Below are 20736 nucleotides of genomic sequence, written 5' to 3'. Positions count from 1 at the left end.
CCGCATGGGTCAATTCAAACCAAATTTGTAAACACGTATTCTCTGCCCAAAACTATTATAGAGAGGCTGGGAGAAACTTTTGGAATGCGGGAGGTTATTGGGGTTGGATATTGTTTGGAAAATGACTTAATTTAAAATCCCTCCTATTTAGTTCATTCGAGGTTCTTTCACATTGTACAATGATCCAAAAATAAATTTCCCGAATTTCTCAAAAATAGCAAATCCTCGAACATAACATTTTCCCGGTAATAACATTTCCCCAAAAATGACTTCAACGAAAATGATATTTCCCAAAAATGATTCTTACCGATACACATATTCCAGAATATGGCATTTCCCTGAAAATGACATATCCCTAGAAAGACATATCCATAGAAAGCATACATTTGCTGGGTATATAGCAATGATAATTGTTACCCTTCATCGGAATCATGGCTTGCCCAGTGAAAAGCAATGATTAATGTGTTTCCTTCTGAATGGTGGATGTGATTGCTTCTTAAAAAGTAGGCATTTGCCCGGAATAAGGCAATGGTGAGTGTGATCCCTTCTTTAAAAATGGGCGTTTGCCCGGGATAAAGCATCGGTGAATGTTTTTCCTTCTTTAGCAATTGACGTTTGCCCGAAATAAGCCTATTCAAGCCAAGATCCCTTCTTCAAAATCAGTCAATATTTCCAAAAGCTTTCTTTAATTCAAATGATGAAGTATCAATAAGTTAACACAATTACTCTGTTGACCAATTGGTTTTATCTTTTTCTGATTGTGAAAAAACTGAAAACCAAACTGGCAATTCCGAGCAAGGCCGGGTACATAAAGCTAGTCTTAAATAATTGTGGAGAAACCTCTTCTTTGAAATAATCTAAAGTTTCCTCAGCGGTGGATAGCCATGCACGTAGTTGTTTTCTATTGCCTTCAAAGTGTGGGAGTGATTTAATTGGGTCGGGAATACGGAAGAAATCCTCTACTCTACGGTTTGATACTTGTACTGACTGTTGTTCACTTCGGGGTTGCGGTTGTGCTAGTGCGTGAATGGCTTGTTCTTGGTTTTCTTGTCGATGCGACAGGGAAGCGATGTTTTCGTTAATTTGACGGAGTTGGTCCATCATTTGAGTCAGAGCTTGTTCCATTCCTACGGTTTCGGAAATGAACAGATTTGAAATCGGAGGGATAATGTTACTTTTTAGGGGGATATGAGAAAGGTCGCCGGAGTCGTCCGAATCCAAGCTATCTTCTGTCTCTGAAGATTGAATATTTTTCAATGTAATATTCAGTTGTTTCCTTGCTTGTTTTAATGCCTTGTCACTGACAATTTTCGGCATTGAATTATCAAATAGTAGCTGTACTTGGCTATCGTAGCTGCAAACTTTGCTTTATGCTAACGAAGCCTAATGCGCACCCGCTGCTGTTTTGATTGGGGGGAGGAGGAGTAAAAACAAACGCAAGCTCGTTGCTCGCTGTTTTTTCAAGTGTAGGGAATGTAGAATTAATGTCGCCTTTGCTCGCTGCTCGACTGAGTGGTGGGCTAGGGCTAACAAACAAATAATCGGCCTATCTTGTAGTACTGAATCAATGTTTCTACACTGTCTGATCGGTCTATCTAGTAGTGCCGATCCAGAATTTCGTAAATTATCACTTCACAACACAAGTAAAAGTATGTAAAAGTTTCAAATTTACTTACCGGTGTCCTCTTGGTTCAGTTGATTTTCTTTGTGCCAGGGGGATCCTCAAATCTTCACAGCGGATGTAATCCTTCAGCTGCAGACGCGTTAGCGGGAACCACTTGAGTAGCGTTTTTTGTGCACTACTATTCCACTGTTATAAACACAAGTCTTTTCAACTTTACCGAACTGCTACAGCGCCAATAATGAGTTTACACTCAACGTTTCATTAAAAAAAATATTTTATTCTATCGATTTTCACTTAATAACATCGCAACACTTCTTACAAACTACCTATTACCTCAAGTACCTGAACTAAAAAAAAGATTGATCGGGGGTTCGACCCGGCTATTTGTATACTAAAACTGCTGATGGGGCATATCACATCTGGGTCGCTGGTCATTGGACTTTGCTCGTGTGGTCTGACTCCTTTATTGCTGATCTATCGGTTTGGTCGGTGCTGGTTGGTCGGTGTCGGGTGAGCCATCACGTAATTATATATTTATAATAAAAATTAACTAGATATTTGATAGTACAGATAAAAAATGTTACATCTCTTGTCTTATGTGTTGCGATTTCGAATTCGATTAAAAATTGTTTTAAGATTCTGCCGAAACATTGTAAAGTCGATAGCTTCGCAGTGTTGATTGTAAATGTTATTCGATTCAAAGGTTCAAATTTGGCATAATTTGTTCGATGATAGTTTGTTATAAATAAGGTACGATTACGAAGTGGCCTTGAAGGAATATAAAAGTTTAATTTTGATATTTTGATTTTAGGTGAATCAACACGTTGGGAAACGATATCATTTATGAAGGAAACCATTGCTATTTCACGCCGCTCTTTCAAAGTCTGTATGGTAATGAGCATGCAGCGTGCTTTGTATGATGGGAGTGGAAATGATGTCCAGCCTAACTTACGAAGAGCAAATAGTAAAAATTACTTTTGTACAGATTCTAACCTCTCTTCGTGCGTGAATGAGAAAGCTATGCCGGCTATGCCACGATAATTACGTACGTCTGATTTTCGACCAGATTTAAATATTGGTACTAGAAAAGAGCTTTTCCATATTTTTGGGAAGATTCCAGATTCCAGAGACTTATTGAAAAGCCAATATAGAGCGGGGGTCTGATGCTTTGGTTGTGTTTTCGTAGTATGGATGCAGTCTCTTTTCATGCTTTTCATCTGCTTTTCGTTTATGGAACTGTCAGTGTGGACCGCATCTATCTCTTTTCCTCCCGTGATTACGCTTATGGCTGTCAGTGCGGAATTTTCAATGTTGGCTACGAAACAAACTTTGGGGGAGGTATACAAGTGTCACTCCCGTGATATAGAGGAATAGTGAGTTCTACTCCTACAATACTGCAATATTCCATTATTGATCTAACATAAGCTACATAAAGTGTTTTAATTGTATATGGGTCATGAAAGTTATAGCAGAAACGCTTTATGAACCCTAGCATGTTATTAGCCCTGTGAATGATTGTGTTGTAGTGGTCTACGAATGAAAGTTTAGAGTCTAAGATTAATCCTAAGTCCCTTACTCTTTCACATTTTCCACATTCTGATTCCCTAATGCGATTGAAATGTTTGGTATTGTTCTTTTTCTGCTAAATGATATTAAGTTGCATTTCTTTACATTTACATAGGCTTTTCTTGCACCATATGTAGAATTTGTCTATTTCATTGCGGAATACATTGATGTCGACTTCATTTCTTATTTCCATAAACAGCTTCATGTCATCGGCATAAATTAACATTTTAATGTTTTTCAGTATGAAGGAAATGTCGTTTACGTACAAGATAAAAAGAAGAGGGCCCAAATGAGAGCCTTGAGGGACTCCCGAAGTGACTTGAATTGGTTTTGATTTGTGTCTATTAAATTTGATAATTTGTTGGCGGTCAGTTAGGTATGATTCAAGCCATTTCAGGAGTCGTGGTTCAATTCCAATTTTGTGTAGTTTAAAAAGCAGCATCGGTATATCAATGCGATCGAATGCCTTGCTAAATTCCGTATATAGAGCTTCTACATGGTTGCCGTTATCCATTGCATTCAATGGAAAGTCTACGAATTGAAGCAGATTTGTTGAGGTCGAGCGACCTTTAAAAAAGCCGTGTTGTGTGTCAGTCACTCTGTTTTTGATTTGCAAAACTAGCTTCTCGTTGAAAATTGCTTCGAAAAGTTTTGGAATGCAAGAGATAAGGGCTATGCCACGATAATTACGTACGTCTGATTTTCGACCAGATTTAAATATTGGTACTAGAAAAGAGCTTTTCCATATTTTTGGGAAGATTCCAGATTCCAGAGACTTATTGAAAAGCCAATATAGAGGAGTAGTGAGTTCTTTTGCTAATTTTTTAATAAATACTGGTGGAATCCCTTCGAAGCATCCAAGTTCATTAGAGCGTCGAAAATTTCCTGGACTTGAATTTGATTTACACCAACATCTCTGAAAAATTCTGGATAAAACGCAAAATAATCGCGATCGCGATCTTCTTCCGAAAATGTAGTATAGATGTCTTGGAAAAAATTGGCAAATAAATTACAGTTTTTTTTTCGAGCTATCGCCAACATTTTCGTCGAGGTGCATTACAGATGGAAAATTGTCTGCAGCGCCGTAGCGTGTTGGCCCCTCGCCAAATCTGCCTGTAGGGGCGCCAAAATCCAGAATTCCGCTATAGGAAATGATTAAAAATTATTCAAAAATTCACTGGTTCAAAGTGATACAAATTTAACCTTTTATTACGATTCTCTCAAGGACTACATAATATAATCAATCATTTGACATATTTCCGGAAGGCCCTGTTCCGTTAATAACTGATACAAGTTGTTACCGAATGGTATCACTTTGTGTATTGTGTTGGTATGCAGGAAATAATTTGTCAAGTTAGTGTCTAATCGTAATTTTAGAACAGGCAAAGTGGGTGGCAAATGAATACGTTTATCAAAATTATGTGCTCCAGAGTCTTCGATGAAAAAAGGAATAAAGTGATCAGTCGAGGTACGAGATACTAAGAACCTATTGCCAACTCGCATCTTTGAAGTTTATTCCATTCCTTCTGAATCTCGAAATTTAATGATAAGTGGTAAATCAGCCCAAATAGTCAGTCCGATTGTTGACGTTCGGGAAGTGGGAATCCAGCTACGTGCGTGTGTGGTGATTGCGCCTTTTCGACACCTCTCACCAACTGTAGGTGTTATTAAAACACGAGAACGCCATCTTGCAAATCGGTGTCCTGTTGCTAGTAGTTTTCTGCGTGCCTAAGTGCACCTCCGGAGCGAGGAATTACGCATGGCTGGCTAACGTTTGGTTATTGGTTTCCGGGGTTGACAACTGTTGGCCCTAGCTCTGCGATACGACTTCCGTTGACCAAAGCTATCCGGTCGGCAGACGACTTCCAGTGAGCGGTACGTAGTGAAAAAGCCGATCGTCCCCGAGCTTGGCAAGACCTGCCAAGTGAGAATCACTGAGGTTGCTAACATTCTGCCCAGAGGTGCCGGGACTCGTATTTCTGAAGGTACTTCCTCGCCCGGACCGACCGGCGGTACCACGCCACGAACGCCATTTTGTCATACGGAGTCCTGATAACGACAGCTATTGTTCGTCCAAGCTTTTCTCACGTATCGTGCCAACTAACATCGTGTTATCGGCTTCCGTCAACGGATGAAAATTCCGGAATTTACCTCGGTCATAAGATCGTCGAGAAGCAACACCTCGTGGACGCCGCCGGGTCATTCGACGATCATCTGACCAACGACCATCAAGCTACACGTCGCGCCAGTACCTAACGCCATTTGCGATAGTGCCACTTCTAACTGACCAAGCCATTGTCACTGTATCTCATTGCCGCCCATACCGCTGAATAAGCCAAAAAGGTAAAGTGTTAAGAATAAAGTCATTGGGACCTGGGAGAAAGGAGGCATTTTGCGCCCATCCCGGAAGCTGCCGTTGGTCAGACTTGGTCAGCTTGGGGTCTAGGCTAGTCCCTTACTGGGAACTCCCGGGGTCATAAAATTTCAATGTATCAGAACGTTGGCATGCTCCCCTAATTTGGGAATGTCTTTTTCATTATTTACTTGATGGAAAAGAAAGTGGAAGGAAAAGGAAGGAACAGGAAATGCAAATGGAAAGGAGCACGAAACAAGCTTCTGGGGAAGGACTTCAATAAGCCAAGGGCGAAGCGTAAATCAAATACATATAGTTTTTGTTCGCGACTTAAAAATTCAAACCGTTATCTGATAATAGATGTACGGAAGTACTTTGTGTAAATTTTAGATAAATTCGCTCATTTTATGCCGACAACTATGCGATCGCATTTGATCCAGTGTAATTTGATCCAGTGTAATCTTTATATGAAGGGCCCTCCTTAGCCGTGCGGTAAGACGCGCGGCTACAAAGCAAGACCATGCTGAGGGTGGCTGGGTTCGATTCCCGGTGCCGGTCTAGGCAATTTTCGGATTGGAAATTGTCTCGACTTCCCTGGGCATAAAAGTATCATCGTGTTAGCCTCATGATATACGAATGCAAAAATGGTAAACTGGCTTAGGAACCTCGCAGTTAATAACTGTGGAAGTGCTCAATGAACACTAAGCTGCGAGGCGGCTCTGTCCCAGTGTGGGGATGTAATGCCAATGAGAAGAAGAAGAAGAATCTTTATAAACTGGTAATGCTTTTAGCGGGAAAGAGTATTCGAAATGATGGTATGCTGAATATGAGAATATGCATCGAGGGATTTCAGTAACGATGGCTAAATCAGATTAGGGAACAACCAATTCACTCCAAAGTTGAAGTTCATTGAATAATCAGTAGTTTTTGCAAACCAAGCCACTTCGAAATTGAACTTTTCGTCATCGAAAGGGCTAATGGTCATCTACTTCATAAAAGAGTTATTCTTGATGTGACTTTATTCGATAGCAATCAAAATCGAATAGCAAGCGAAAATTGAGAGCTTTTTATTTTCCTAATTAAATCCTTTTTATTTTGTCGTGAATCCACACACTTCTGGATCTTTTTTTTACTTGCATTAGTTTATTAAATCTTTCAGAAAATCGTTAAACTTCAGCGGATTTCTAGAAATGTTCTGGTCTCTCTCTCTAACCCTTACTTTCTACCTATTGGAACATATGCAGGTTATAGAGGTTTTAGGAATTCATAAAGCAAAAATTCAAAATTAAATCTCCCTGCTCATAACACGTTTTTTTTAACATCTGAGTAAGGGGCGCCTAATAAAGGTTTCGCCAAGGGCGCTGGGAGTCCACGCTACGGCTCTGATTGTCTGATTTTAATTTTGTTTTTAAGTTGAATCAGACAATTAATTTAAAAAGTTCTTTGGACAGGACTTCATTTCAAGCTCAGTTTTTGAATTATATTTTTCAAGTGTATTACTGATGGCTAGATTCAGTTGGTCGCAGATTTCCAAATATTTCGCTAAGTTTCGATCACTCTCTACTTTCTTGTAGATTTTATGTGCTTTTTGTTTTTTCAAATTTTTTATTTCACTGTTGTACCAGATTGGACTTTTTGTATTTCTTTGTCGCCGTTTTTTCTAAAGTGGTATTTATTTATCATCAGACTAAGGCCGGAGTGGCCTGTGCTGCACATAAAAGACTTCTCCATTCAGCTCGGTTCAAGGCTGCACTTCGCCAACCACGCAGTCTGCGGAGGGTCCGCAAGTCGTCCTCCACCTGATCGATCCACCTTGCCCGCTGTGCACCTCGCCTTCTTGTTCCCGTCGGATCGTTGTCGAGAACCATTTTCACCGGATTACTGTCCGACATTCTGGCTACGTGCCCGGCCCACCGCAGTCTTCCGATTTTCGCGGTGTGAACGATGGATGGTTCTCCCAACAGCTGATGCAACTAGTGGTTCATTCGCCTCCTCCACGTACCGTCCGCCATCTGCCATAGATGGTACGCAACACTTTCCTTTCGAAAACTCCCAGTGCGCGTTGGTCCTCCACGAGCATCGTCCAGGTCTCGTGTCCGTAGAGAACTACCGGTCTTATAAGCGTTTTGTAGATAGTCAGTTTGGTACGGCGGCGAACTCTACTCGATCGGAGCGTCTTGCGGAGTCCAAAGTACGTACGATTTCCAGCCACTATGCGTCTCCGAATTTCTCTGCTGGTATCGTTATCGGCGGTCACCAGTGAGCCCAAGTACACGAATTCTTCAACCACCTCGATTTCGTCACCACCGATAGAAACTCGTGGTGGGTGGCTCACATTGACTTCTCTTGAGCCTCTTCCTATCATGTACTTCGTCTTCGACGTGTTGATGACTAGTCCAATCCGTTAAGCTTCGCTTTTCAGTCTGATGTAGGCTTCCTCCATCCTCTCAAAGTTACGTGCCATGATATCAATGTCGTCGGCGAAACCAAATAACTGGACGGACTTCGTGAAAATCGTACCACTCGTGTCAATTCGTATTACTCCCTCCAAAGCGATGTTGAATAGCAGACACGAAAGACCATCACCTTGCCGTAACCCTCTACGCGTTTCGAATTGACTCGAGAATGCCCCTGAAACTCGAACTACGCACATCACCCGATCCATCGTCGCCTTGATCAACCGTATCAGTTTATCCGGAAATCCGTTTTCGTGCATTAGCTGCCATAGCTGGTCCCGATCGATTGTATCATATGCGGCTTTGAAGTCGATAAATAGATGATGTGTGGGCACGTTGTATTCGCGGCATTTCTGCAATACCTGACGTATGGCGAGCACCTGGTCTGTGGTAGAGCGTTCACCCATAAATCCCGCCTGGTACTGCCCCACGAACTCTCTTGCAATTGGTGTTAGTCGACGGCATAAAATTTGGGAGAGTACCTTGTAGGCGGCGTTCAGCAATGTGATTGCGCGGTAGTTGCTACAATCCAGCTTATCGCTTTTTTGTAGATGGGACACACGACACCTTCCATCCACTCCTGCGGCAGAACCTCATCCTCCCAAACCTTGGTAATCACCCAATGCAGCGCTCTAGCCATTGCTTCACCACCGTGTTTAAACAGCTCTCCTGGTAGTTGGTCAACTCCAGGGGCTTTGTTGTTTTCAGCCGGCCGATCTCCTCCTGGATTTCCTGGAGATTCGGAGCCGGAAGTCGCATGTCCTGCGCGCGTGCTCCTAGGTTCATTACCATACCGCCACCGTTGTCTGCCATATCGCCATTCAGGTGCTCTTCGTAGTGCTGCCGCCACCTTTGGATCACCTCACGCTCGTTCGTAAGAAGGTTCCCGTTTATGTCCTTACACATATCGGGCTGTGGCACGTGGCCCTTACGTGAACGGTTCAACTTCTCATAGAACTTTCGTGCGTTATTAGCGCGGCACAGTTCCTCCGTCTCTTCACGGTCTCGATCTTCCTGCTGGCGCATTTTCCTCCGAAAATCAAGTTTTGTCTGTTCCACGCCCGTTTATATCGTGCCTCGTTCGACCTCGTGCGGTTTTGCAGCAATCTCGCCCATGATGTTTTCTTCTTCTCAACTAACTGCTCACATTCGCCGACATCCCAGTAGTTTATCTGATCCGCGCCTAGTGCAGCGGTTGCGGTGCTACCAATGGCGGATCGAATATCTCTCCAGCCATCTTCAAGAGATGCTGCGCCTAGCTGCTCTTCCGTTGGGAGTGCCACTTCCAGCTGCTGCGCGTAGTCTTGGGCTAGTCTACCGTCTTGTAGCCGCCCAATGTTAAGCCGCGGCGGACGACTCCGACGCGTGTTGATCACCGTCGAGAGTTTTGAGCGCAGACATACTGCGACGAGGTAGTGGTCGGATTCAATATTCGCACTGCGGTAAGTGCGTACGTTCGTGATGTCGGAGAAGAATTTACCGTCGATTAGAACGTGGTCGATTTGGTTTTCCGTTACTTGATTAGGTGATTTCCGTGTGGCCTTGTGGATATTCTTGCGGGGGAAGAAAGTGCTTCGGACTACCATTCCGGATACTGCAAAGTTTCTGCATTGTTGGCCGATGTCGTTCAATATGGTATGCAGACTATCCGGTCCGATGACCGGTCTATACATTTCCTCCCTTCCTACCTGAGCGTTCATGTCACCGATGACGATTTTGACGTCCCGCAGTGGGCATTAATCGTATGTCTGCTCCAGCTGCGCATAGAACGCTTCTTTCTCGTCGTCGGATCTCCCTTCGTGTCCCAATCACGCGTTGGCGCATCTTTCCCAGCACTATGAAGCCGGTTCCCAGCTCGTTGGTAGTGCCACAGCTTTGGTAGAAGGTAGCCGCTCGATGCCCGCTTTTCCACACTTTCTGTCCTGTCCAGCAGATTTCCTGCAGCGCTACGACATCGGAGTTGCGGGGATGTAATTCATCGTAGATTACCCTATCGCAACCTGCGAAGCCTAGCGACTTGCAGTTCCATGTTCCAAGCTTCCAATCGTGATCCTTTATTCGTCGCCTAGGTCGTTGCCGATTGTATCGAGTCGTATTATCTTCTATGTCGTTCGTAATAGTTGTTTTTAAAGGCGGCTTATTGGGCCTGCGCAAACCTCCTGTCTCGTCGGAGGGCCGTCGTGTCAGGGCTATTTAGCGTCCCACCTAACACCAGGACTTGGGCTTGTACGCTTTGAGCGGCACACGGTCGCTTTGGCGGAGCCTACTTGCGGATACATGCAGCTTTTTATAGAGGTTTAACAGGGCCCACTGTCAAACCCCACCACATCCTAGGCAGGCGCCACAACTCGCAGATGGCCTGGGGAGGGATCGTCAAGCCCTTGGATATAGTCCCTGCTGCCCCCATGCGCCAACTTATGCAACAAGCGATTGAGCTGAAATTTTGAGAAGTTGATTTTTTTACCCAAAAGACACAATCCTGGGGGGTGCCCCGTGGAATTCCACAACTTTTTGTTTCCTGGGCCAGTCTAGTCAACAGTACGTAAAAATTTAATATTGTTTCGTGTTATGGCTCTGCGATAGGAAGAAAAATTAGTTCAAAAAGTAACACTAACGATAAATGCTTGAAACTAAGATACGATTTTTGAACGATTCTTATTCGCTGGTGAGTTTTTATTAATTGATAATTCAAACTTACATCGCGTGTGAGTGTTCATCAGCCTTGATTTATATGAAACATAATCTTTCCAATATATGCCCTGTTATAAAACAAATGTTTAAAAATGCAAGTCAAAACGAGGAGTTTGTATTCTATTTAGTTTTAATGTCATATAAAACTATCTGGAAGGGTTTATTTTCGGCTTGCAGTCTTTATGATGAGCTGAATGATTTTTATGTTATCATCGCCGACGTTTCGGTGTTTGGTTCACACCTTCTTCAGGGCTTGACTAAAGAAGGTGTGAACCAAACACCGAAACGTCGGCGATGATAACATAAAAATCATTCAGCTCATCATAAAGACTGCAAGCCGAAAATAATCCCTTCCAGGTCATTGAAATTCAGTCGTTTACAAACATGGTATAAAACTATCGTTAGCTAAAAAGAGGAAAAATAATATAAACTCATCCTAAGTAACACCGACGGTTCTATCACAGGTTCTATCATGGTTTTATAGCATACTTGAATAGTAAATCGTTGTCTCCAATTATAAATCATAATTATTACTTGGGATGCAGGAAAAATATTGAAAATTAAACGACAAGTAAAATATGAAGTAAAATTACTGGAAGTTATTATTTTACAGGTAACCAAAGAATATGTTAACTACAACTTATTGCAATACGTTTTCATAAGAAATCACTGAAATTCATAACAATGCTTTTCATCGAATTAATTGGTTTGCATCGCTTAATTGACTTATAATTTTGTATATTTATGTGTAATTCTCATATTGTCTGGTACAGATTTTGGTACAGATTTTTGAAGATTTTGGTACAGATGAAAAAGATTTTTGAGGCCATGGTACAGATAAAATGTGGCAACACTGATTGTGCTCATTTCTCTCTTGCTTTTGCGTTCATTTATGGTTTTGATATTCTGTAGTACGGCTACGTATGTACAGTCGATCCATAATCAGTAAGCTAAGTATACCATAATCAGGATCTTACTGGTATTGATCCTGATGTGCCGGTTTTCACTCCTGCTGGGCTTGTGTGCTTTGAGCGGCGCACGGTCGCTTCGATAGGGCCTGCTTGCGGACACATGCAGCTTTTTATATTTTTATAGAGTTTCAACAGAGCCCACTGTCAATCCCAACCACATCCTAGACAGGTCCCCTAATCCACAGTGGCCATGGGGAGGGGTCGTTAAGCCCTTGGACAAAGTCCCTGTTGCCCCTCAAAATAACATAAAAAAATCGATACAAAATAACGCTTAATCGGAGTGAAAATATCGATTCCCGATAGATCGTGTCGGTATCGCCCATTTCTAATTTTGATTTCATTCACACAAGGGAGGATTCGAGTGAAAAGGACCTCGAAATCTCTCGAAATCATAAAGGCTCGTTTACTTGTATAATTATTATTTCATGAACGGAAAACATAATGATTTTAACGATTTGATGAATGGTTCATTTTTATTCGGGTTTTCGTTTACTATTGAATTTTGCTATCGATCAGAGTTTTTCTTTTAAAGGGTTTGGCGTAAATGATGTACCCACCTTCAGATGTCAAATACGGAAATGCCATTTTGGTTTTTGGGTTGTATGGAGTTTCCCAATGCAATTTTAATTTTTTATGGGTAATTTGGACATTTTGTGAAAATCTTTAATTATGTGACGGAAATATCGCATTCAATTATTCTCTTTGCCTTGTTGCCATCACTAGAATCGCACAAATTCTCTATTGAAAATTTCTGTTTCCAATGGGGAGCTTATAACTGTAGTCCTTTTGTGTCCCCTATTTTTTCGACAATATGTTGCATCAATCCAGCTTTATTCAGCCTCATTCGACACAGTTGCATGCTAAGGCCGACATATAACTTATCCTGTCGTAAAACTTGATAGTTTCCATCAGCCAAGTCCTCTCTCGCACCGAAATCGAATTTATATGAATGTATTTCGTAAGCAGGATTTACCAATACCCTCCTTCCATCCTTTGGGTTTTATTTTATTGGTCCATTCGTAGCACTTGGTTGCAAATTCACTACCGTACGAACGAATCCAGCTGACTGTAATAAATTTGCTTCTTTGTTTTACTATTTCTTGCACTCCACTCTGCCAGAAATCAAACGGCCAACAACTACCACCACCACGACCACAACGACGACAACAACCACGACCACGACGCCGGAGCCACCCACGACGATGCCACCGGAGCGGAGGACCACTCTTATGGGACACAGTGAGTATTTTTTGTTGCCTGTTGAGGAACTGATGTATGCGTTTCGTGTGATATGTGATAAAGTGTATCAAAATATTGCCCGCACAGCATTTTTTTTCGGGAGAAAATTCTTCAAATTATTGGTGGCGGTTTAAATGACAGTCGATTCTACAAACTCTGATTAACTACACAACGATTTTCGCTACCTTATTGAGCTACAAGATATCTTATGTTATGTCGCGAATAATAGGATCTTATGTTACTTTTGAATCAACTATCTAAATCAGTGTTTCTCAACCGCTGGTCCGCGACCCCCTGCGAGGCCGCGAGACCGTGCCAAGGGAGCCGTGAAAGCTTAATTAAAAATTTCTCCCACACACAGATAAAACTATGTTGTGACACACTGATATATAGTTTGCCAAAATTATGTAAGGCGACATCATGTCATTTTAATTCTTCATCCGCAGCCTGCTTGTTTGCTGCTGCGTCTGCGTGAGTCTCGAGCCGTCCGTTCACACTTTCTTGTGCGCAGCGCAAACAGAACAGAATCGAGTTTACTTAGGCTTGAAAGCCCTTGAAAGAGTGCTAGCCACAGGTTCCTACTGAAAATTAAAATGAAAATTGCCCGACACCGGGAATCGAACCCAGTCACCCTCAGCATGGTCTTGCTTTATAGTCGCACATCTTACCGCAAGGCTTAGGAGGGCCCGGTTTCAATATTGAAGAACAAACTCCATTGAAATCATTATCAACTTCATAATCGGTATTTAAAACTTCAGTTCTAGACCAACATTTGAAAAATTATTCCTTTTGATTCTTCGTCTACACATAATGCTTTATATGTGGACAAAGAATCAGAAGGAATGAATTTTGGCTGTTACGCCCTTTTCAAATGTTGGTCTAGAGTTCGCCATTTTCGTTTGCAATCAGAGTTTCATAAAAAACACTGTGCGGACAATATCCCAAACACACTGTGAATAACTGATGTCATTCAATTTTCCGCCGATTCGATCGATTTTTTGCTCGTTCTTCATTCCACAGGAACACCGGACGTGGTGCAGCATCCCCCGACCGACTTCATCATCGAGTACATCACCAACCCGCCGGTGTACGTTGAGTATGGACCCAATGGGGAGCCGTACTTCAACCACTACCCGCAGCTGACGGCGTACTCCAAGTCTTCCCGGCGAACCACGGGGTCACGGTGGGACAGGCGGCGCTGGTGGCGGGGCCGCCGGCGACGATTCGTCCTCCTGCAGCTCGCTGCTGGTGTCCTCCGGCGAGGAACGCCTCATGACCATTCTGGTTATGACGGCTCTGTCGTGTTTGTCGTTTTTTCGTTTCTTTCAAATCTATCTTCCCTGGATAACGTTTTTTCTGCTGCTCCTGCTGATCGGCCGGAAGCCCAAGGAGAAAAGTTTCCACCTGATCGAACGGCATGGGGCGGTGTGAGCGCTGGGGTAATTGAGGGTGAATGTTAAGTTGTTTTCTTCTGTTCTATTTTTGGGTTCCCATTTCTAAGTTAGTGAGTTCGTAGGATCATATTTTATTAAGATTGAGAGAAGATAAATGCTAGGCGATAATGAAATGGCAGCAGATTGAAAATGATGATATGTCTTCTGGGGAGACAGAAGACAACGTTAAATAAATAAATGAAATATTTCTAGTAAAACTGTATATAAGCGGAATCAGAATCAAGGTGTCGTATGAGTCTGAATCCCTATTGTGAGAGTAAAAAAATGTGAATTAAATAATAGGAAACAGTTACAAGAACAAATGAGACAAGTACGTTTAATAAATGATGTATATTATAACAAATGAACTGGTGTGAGTTGATCACTGTTTCTAAATATCCGAAAACAATGATGGCAAATATCTAGGACCAATGTCTAGGGTAACGATGGTATTTTGGACATCTGAATATATTTTGGACTTTTGGCTATGTCATACAGTGACCTGCATATTAAAAAGCCCACTTGCCGTTTTTCATACTAAATGGTCAACTTTGGAGATCTAGATCTCGATTGCGTGTGAACCAATTTTGCTGAAAATTTGACCAGAGCTCAGATTTAACTTGAATTTTACCACACCTAAGTTCGACCATATTGATTCATAGGGTAAAAAATTATCGCGGTAATACCAAAATGATTTTGACGTAGGACTACGTCTGTGTTTTCTATATTGGGGTACACTTTACGATTACGAAAATCGGGGACCGTCATGAAAATATGATAGACTTTAAACTTTAATATCTAAGCCGTTTCTCGATGGATTTTCAATTTTTTAGAACCTATCGATCAAGGATGAGTCAACGCTTCTTTGTATTTATTTGAAAATACTGATTTTTAACTATTTATTATCGATAATTGATAAAAAGTTTAGAAATAGGTAAACTAACCAATCGCGTACATGCATCACTAGCACAGACATCAAAAATCAATTACTTGCGGGTTTGGATCTAATCCTCAGTTTGAACAAGATTTTACGCATAGCAGACGCATCAAAGCGATCGTAGCGGAGCGGACACAGCATCACGGAGGCGCTAATAACAAAAAAATCCATCGCATTGGTGGTGGTGCTCGATGTGTTGCTGCAGATCATTCAACATCAACGAACCAGAATTTCATATGAAGAAAAGGTTGACCATAAAAATAAGACTGTGGCGATCCCGCACCGCAAGTGCCGATGCTGAAAATTTATTTCAAATTGTGGTGTCAGCAGGCATTGCAATCCATCTCATCATTCGATCTTCTGAGCAAAGATACAGATGAAATAATGGGATATCGATCTTAGTTATCTATCTGCTCAGTAAACAAACTGCAATGTTCGCCATGGAGAAACATTTTTTCACTGCTTTTGTTGTAGCAACGCCCTCGCAACGTGTACAAACCCCGAGCTACGCTGGCTATCAGGATCATCATGATATGCTCAAATGATAATATCTTTCCAGAGTGCTCTTTGATTAGAGATAATATCTTTGTACAGGCAAAGATTATACCCTGTGCTTAGATGATATTGCAATGCCTGGGTGTCAGTTAGTTGGAAAGGAACATTGGGAAAAGAAAATTGGTTCTTCTCAGGACCTACATTTTATGAAAAGAAAGAGTTAATTGCGAAAATGGACTGTTTCGGTGGCATCGGGTTTGGCGTGGTAGCTTGGTTGCTGTTAGTGATCCCATCCATGAAAATTCACAACATCATCTCCCTCCGACGCGCTATCAAATTCGCTATTTACGATTGAGTTTTTAACTTTGAAGAAAGTTTATTTGGGATAGTCGGATCAACTTTCTTTTGTATAAAATCAATGAAGACGCCACCTTTGTGAAAACTATCTACCTACAGCAACCACCCATTAGTGAACGTCGCTTGGACAGACAGATGCCAAGAGATAATGTTTTGTAATATGAAGAAACTTCGTCTTGAGTCAAATTTCTGTTGTCATTCCTCGCAACAATACGCATCTTAGATAAACAACATCTCATAACCAAATTCAGAATCTTTCCGTCCGTTGTCTGTGGAAACCCGATCGAAATCGCTCGCGCGAGCCGAAAAGCAGCTTTCTTATAACTAATGAAGTAATTCCATTAGCCCCGCCCCTTCATTAATCGTTATGAGTGCACATTATATTTACACCCATATCAGCTCACAAAGGGGCGGGGCTTACGGGTTTAATTTATTAAATACAAGAAAGCTGCTGTTCGGCGCGCGCGAGCCATTTTGATCGGGATTCCACAGAAGGCGGTTCGACATTCGATGCAGCGAAGCGGACACAGCAGCACGAAGTGGGTGGCAGTGTGGCAATGCTGCAAATTTACACAAGCGATTGGATGCAGTTAGTTATTGGAATGGGAATTGGGAAAAGAAAATTGGTTCTTCTCAGGACCAACATTTTACGAAAAGAAAGAGTTAATTGCGAAAATGGACTGTTTCGGTGGCATCGGGTTTGGCGTGGTAGCTTGGTTGCTGTTAGTGATCCCATCCATTAAAATTCACTACATCATTTCCCTCCGACACGCTATCGCTATTTACGATTGATCTCATAACCAAATTCAGAATCTTGCGAGAAAATTTCATAGGATTCTTAGAATTTGTCATTCTCCGAACGGTCCGTTGTCTGTGGAATCCCGATCGAAATGGCTCGCGCGCGTCGAAAAGCAGCTTTCTTATATCCAATGAAGTAATTCCATTAGCCCCGCCCCTTCATTAATCGTTATGAGTGCACATTACATTTACACCGAATCAGCTCACAAAGGGGCGGGGCTTACGGGCTTAATTTATTAAATACAAGAAAGCTGCTGTTCGGCGCGCGCGAGCCATTTTGATCGGGATTCCACAGAGAGCGGTTCGACATTCGATGCAGCGGAGCGGACACAGCAGCACGAAGTGGGTGGCAGTGTGGCAATGCAGAACATTTATTTCAAATTTTGGAGGCTCAGCGAAAAATCATCAAGTGGCGGTCGGACAGTTGCAACGCAAGGAGTCGAAAAGCGATTGGTTGCAGTTAGTTATTGGAAAGCCGCATTGGGAAAAGAAAATTGGTTCTTCTCAGCACCAACATTTTATAGAAAGAAAGAGTTAATTGCAAAAATGGATTGTTTCGGCGGCATCGGGTTTAGCGTGATAGCTTGGTTGCTGTTAATGATTCCATTCGTTCAAATTAATTGCATCATCACCCTCCGCCGCGCTATCAAATTTGCTAGTTACGATTGAGTTTTGCACTTTAAAGAAAGTTCATATCGGATTGTCGGATCAACCTTCTTTGGTATCAAGACCTTTTTGGAGGAGACCAGCCCCGTGGCAAGAGATGCTACTCAGCGTAGCGAACATCTTCATGAATATGTCCAGCATACATTTTGAAAAGTGCTTCTCCCGAATTGTTCCTTTATAAGCAACTGAATTTTATCCAAAATATTGTTGGTTACACTTTTTCAATTAGTTCAAAAATAATACCAGCTATTATGGGCATGAAAATATAATCCTAAAACATCTTTCAGCACACCATTTATTTCATTTCAATTTCACTAATGAATGTTGTTCGATTTGCATCCCCGGACCATTTCAACTGTGATGCTAAACACAGTATAAACATTAATAATATCTTTTGTTTGATTCGGAGCGGGAGAAAAAATTACGAAAAATGATTTCGTGTAGCGCTTGATTTCACCTGTAGATTCCCTGCAATTCGTAAGTTTATTATATTTTATCATCAAATAACATAATTCCTATGGTCAAAGATGTAAATCTTGCAAATTATTTTGAAAACAATTTTTAGATTTAACCAAAACAAATAGTAAACAAAACACATGATGTTTATTTTCGTACAATAACAACGGACGGTAATGAGCTACCGTCCGTGGACATGGTGGCTATTGTCAAACCCCTTGTGATAGTATAGGACGCCAGGGGGGTGGAGGAGACCATCCTCAAAAATTGCCGAAATAAAGAAGAAATAAGCAGAATCAGAAGTGGCGTAAAACCAAACGCAAATATATTTATTTGCAACTTTTGGTTTTCGCCCGCGATGTAAGCGTACGTGGCAAAGTAAGGATTGTGATGTCCTCGACTGAGAGCCAGTCGAGTGGCTTCAGCGGCCGATGAGTCATGTTAATTCCATGGTTAGAGACTCAAAGTCCATCCATCTGGGAACAACTATTCGACTTCTTGATTCAGTTGGCCTCCGAGCAGTTTGCTCAATGTAAATAAAACGTCACAAATTATTATGGCAAATACCAGAAATTTCATATAGCTACGTAGTCCTACGTCACCTTTGCGTACAACCCGATTGGGCTGCACCTTTGAGTTTTTTTGGAAAAAAAATGAATTTATAATATCTTGAAAACTACAACTTTTGGTGTACAAGTATATTCCGCAAACATTTTTGTATTGCTAAAATACGCGTTTTTGCCGAATAAGTCATTAGTGTACAACCTATAGAATTCAAGATATTTCAAAAATAAATTTTTGCCAAAAAATTCATTTTGGTATTACCGCAATAATTTTTTACCCTATGAATCAATATGGCCGAAACTCAGGTGTGGTAAAATTCAAGTTATATCTGAGCTCTGGTCAAATTTTCAGCAAAATTGGATCACACGAAATCGAGATCTAGATCTGCAAAGTTGACCATTTTGTATGAAAAACAGCTAGTGCGCTTTTTATTATGCCGGTCACTGTACCTCAATATAACGTAACCTCGATATAACGTAACTTTTTTTTGCCATTATTTTTGGCAGTTTTCATTATAAACGGAATTTATTGACTATAAAATTATTATTTTTTTTTAGTTTTTACCACTTTATGACCGTCCACAACAGACGTTAAGGGAGGGAAAAATCTAAGATTTTAAAACCGGTCATATCTACTTCCTGTAATCGCATATTTGTCCCATCTTTGCTAGGTTTTCTATTCATATGGGACAAATATGCGTTTACAGTGCAGGGCAACATGCTAAGCTGCAGAACTGAAATATAGAAAATAGAGAAACATACTTTTGTATATATAAAGTACAAATGACCCATACATAATAGGCGACAGTAAGCCATGACGACCCTACGGCCCCTGTCGCTTATGCAATCACAATGCATGATCTGCAGAGACCGTTCGATCGTTAGTGCATAATCATCGTTCAACACGACAATGCTTCTAGAAAGATACGATCCCAAACGTTAAAGTCTCCCACTATGACCACTACTTTTTATCCGGTTAAATGTGTCACTATGGTATCTAAAATCCCTTAAAAGGTTTAACCTTTGCATCCCCAACCTCTTTTGTGCATCAAAATTTTGGTGATGTTTTTGCTCTAATTCATTAAATTTTGACCGATTTGATTGAAATTTTCGTACATCAACCAGATATAGATTCAGAGGATCGATCGATTGGACATGTCGATCCACCGGTTCCGGATTTATACGGCATTCCAGTGGGGTCTGTCGGGTGGCCATTTAGGACATTTTTGACTTTTATGTTTGTTATTCGTACGAATATCGTCTTTTTATACCCGTATCGCGAAGAAAGCTTATTTGCGATGCTTTTGAACAAATGTGGATGCATGATGGCCACACTGGAACCGGTTCCGGAGCTCTAACTGGGGACATATATCAGAATACTTCGAAATGTATCATGAGGCATCGGTATTTTTTGGCGGAAGATATTTTGAAACTAATTTTAGATTCCTACTATCAATTTTGATCCTTTCAATCCAGTTGATCCAAACATCCCAGAACACCTGGAACTAATTCCGGGTACTCTGTGGAAGACTTGAATCCGGTTTTTGAGAAAAAAAAACATAGCATCAGACATATCAAACATCATGATTCACTCATGAAAAAAATGTAGGATAACATTTTTTGATCTTGATTCTACTTCTGGCCACTTCCGGGAAAAATCCGGAAGTGGAAGGAAGTGGGTTTGAAGTTTGTTTCATAAGTTGAAGTTCGTTACCAAAGCTGTTGTCCGCACATTTCGACTTCTCAGAATCAGATCAAGAAAAAAACAATCATAGGTTTGCCTCTAATATAATTTTGAACCTTATTGGTCATGTTTCAGGCGCCCGGAACCGGTTCCGGGATAGACCTGTGCGCAAATTGCAATTTAATTAAAGGCGGCGTGATGAATAATTTTAAGTAAGCGGTGGCGGCGTGCCGACGTCCCACCATTGATGATCGGAGGAAGTGGTGCGTAATTTACTGCATCATTTCGTTTGGAAGTTCTTTCAAGAATTCCACTCGATGTTCTTTCGAAAATTCTTTCAGAAATTCCTCCGAAAGATCTTTCAGGAATTTCTCCGGAAGTTCCTTCATAAATTCCTCCTAAAGCTCTTTCAGGAATTCCTCCGGAAGATCCTCCTGCAATTCTTCC

At 41.4% G+C, this 20736-nt stretch overlaps 1 protein-coding gene across 1 annotated transcript in view; it reads left to right on the top strand.

Annotated features, from left to right (window-relative positions):
- The window catches only part of LOC134221610 (uncharacterized), a 637051-nt gene that overhangs the window by 586583 nt on the left and 29732 nt on the right, over positions 1–20736 (top strand). The window contains exons 6-7 of the mRNA XM_062700799.1: positions 12781–12900; positions 13921–14083. Of these exons, the coding sequence (XP_062556783.1) occupies positions 12781–12900; positions 13921–14083 (283 nt within the window). The remainder of the gene's footprint in view (positions 1–12780; positions 12901–13920; positions 14084–20736) is intronic.

This window comes from Armigeres subalbatus, chromosome 3, assembly GCF_024139115.2.
Source record: "Armigeres subalbatus isolate Guangzhou_Male chromosome 3, GZ_Asu_2, whole genome shotgun sequence".
Taxonomy (NCBI): Eukaryota; Metazoa; Arthropoda; class Insecta; order Diptera; family Culicidae; genus Armigeres; species Armigeres subalbatus.
Note: the sequence above shows the minus strand (reverse complement) of the source record. Positions and strands in the feature narration are given on the sequence as shown.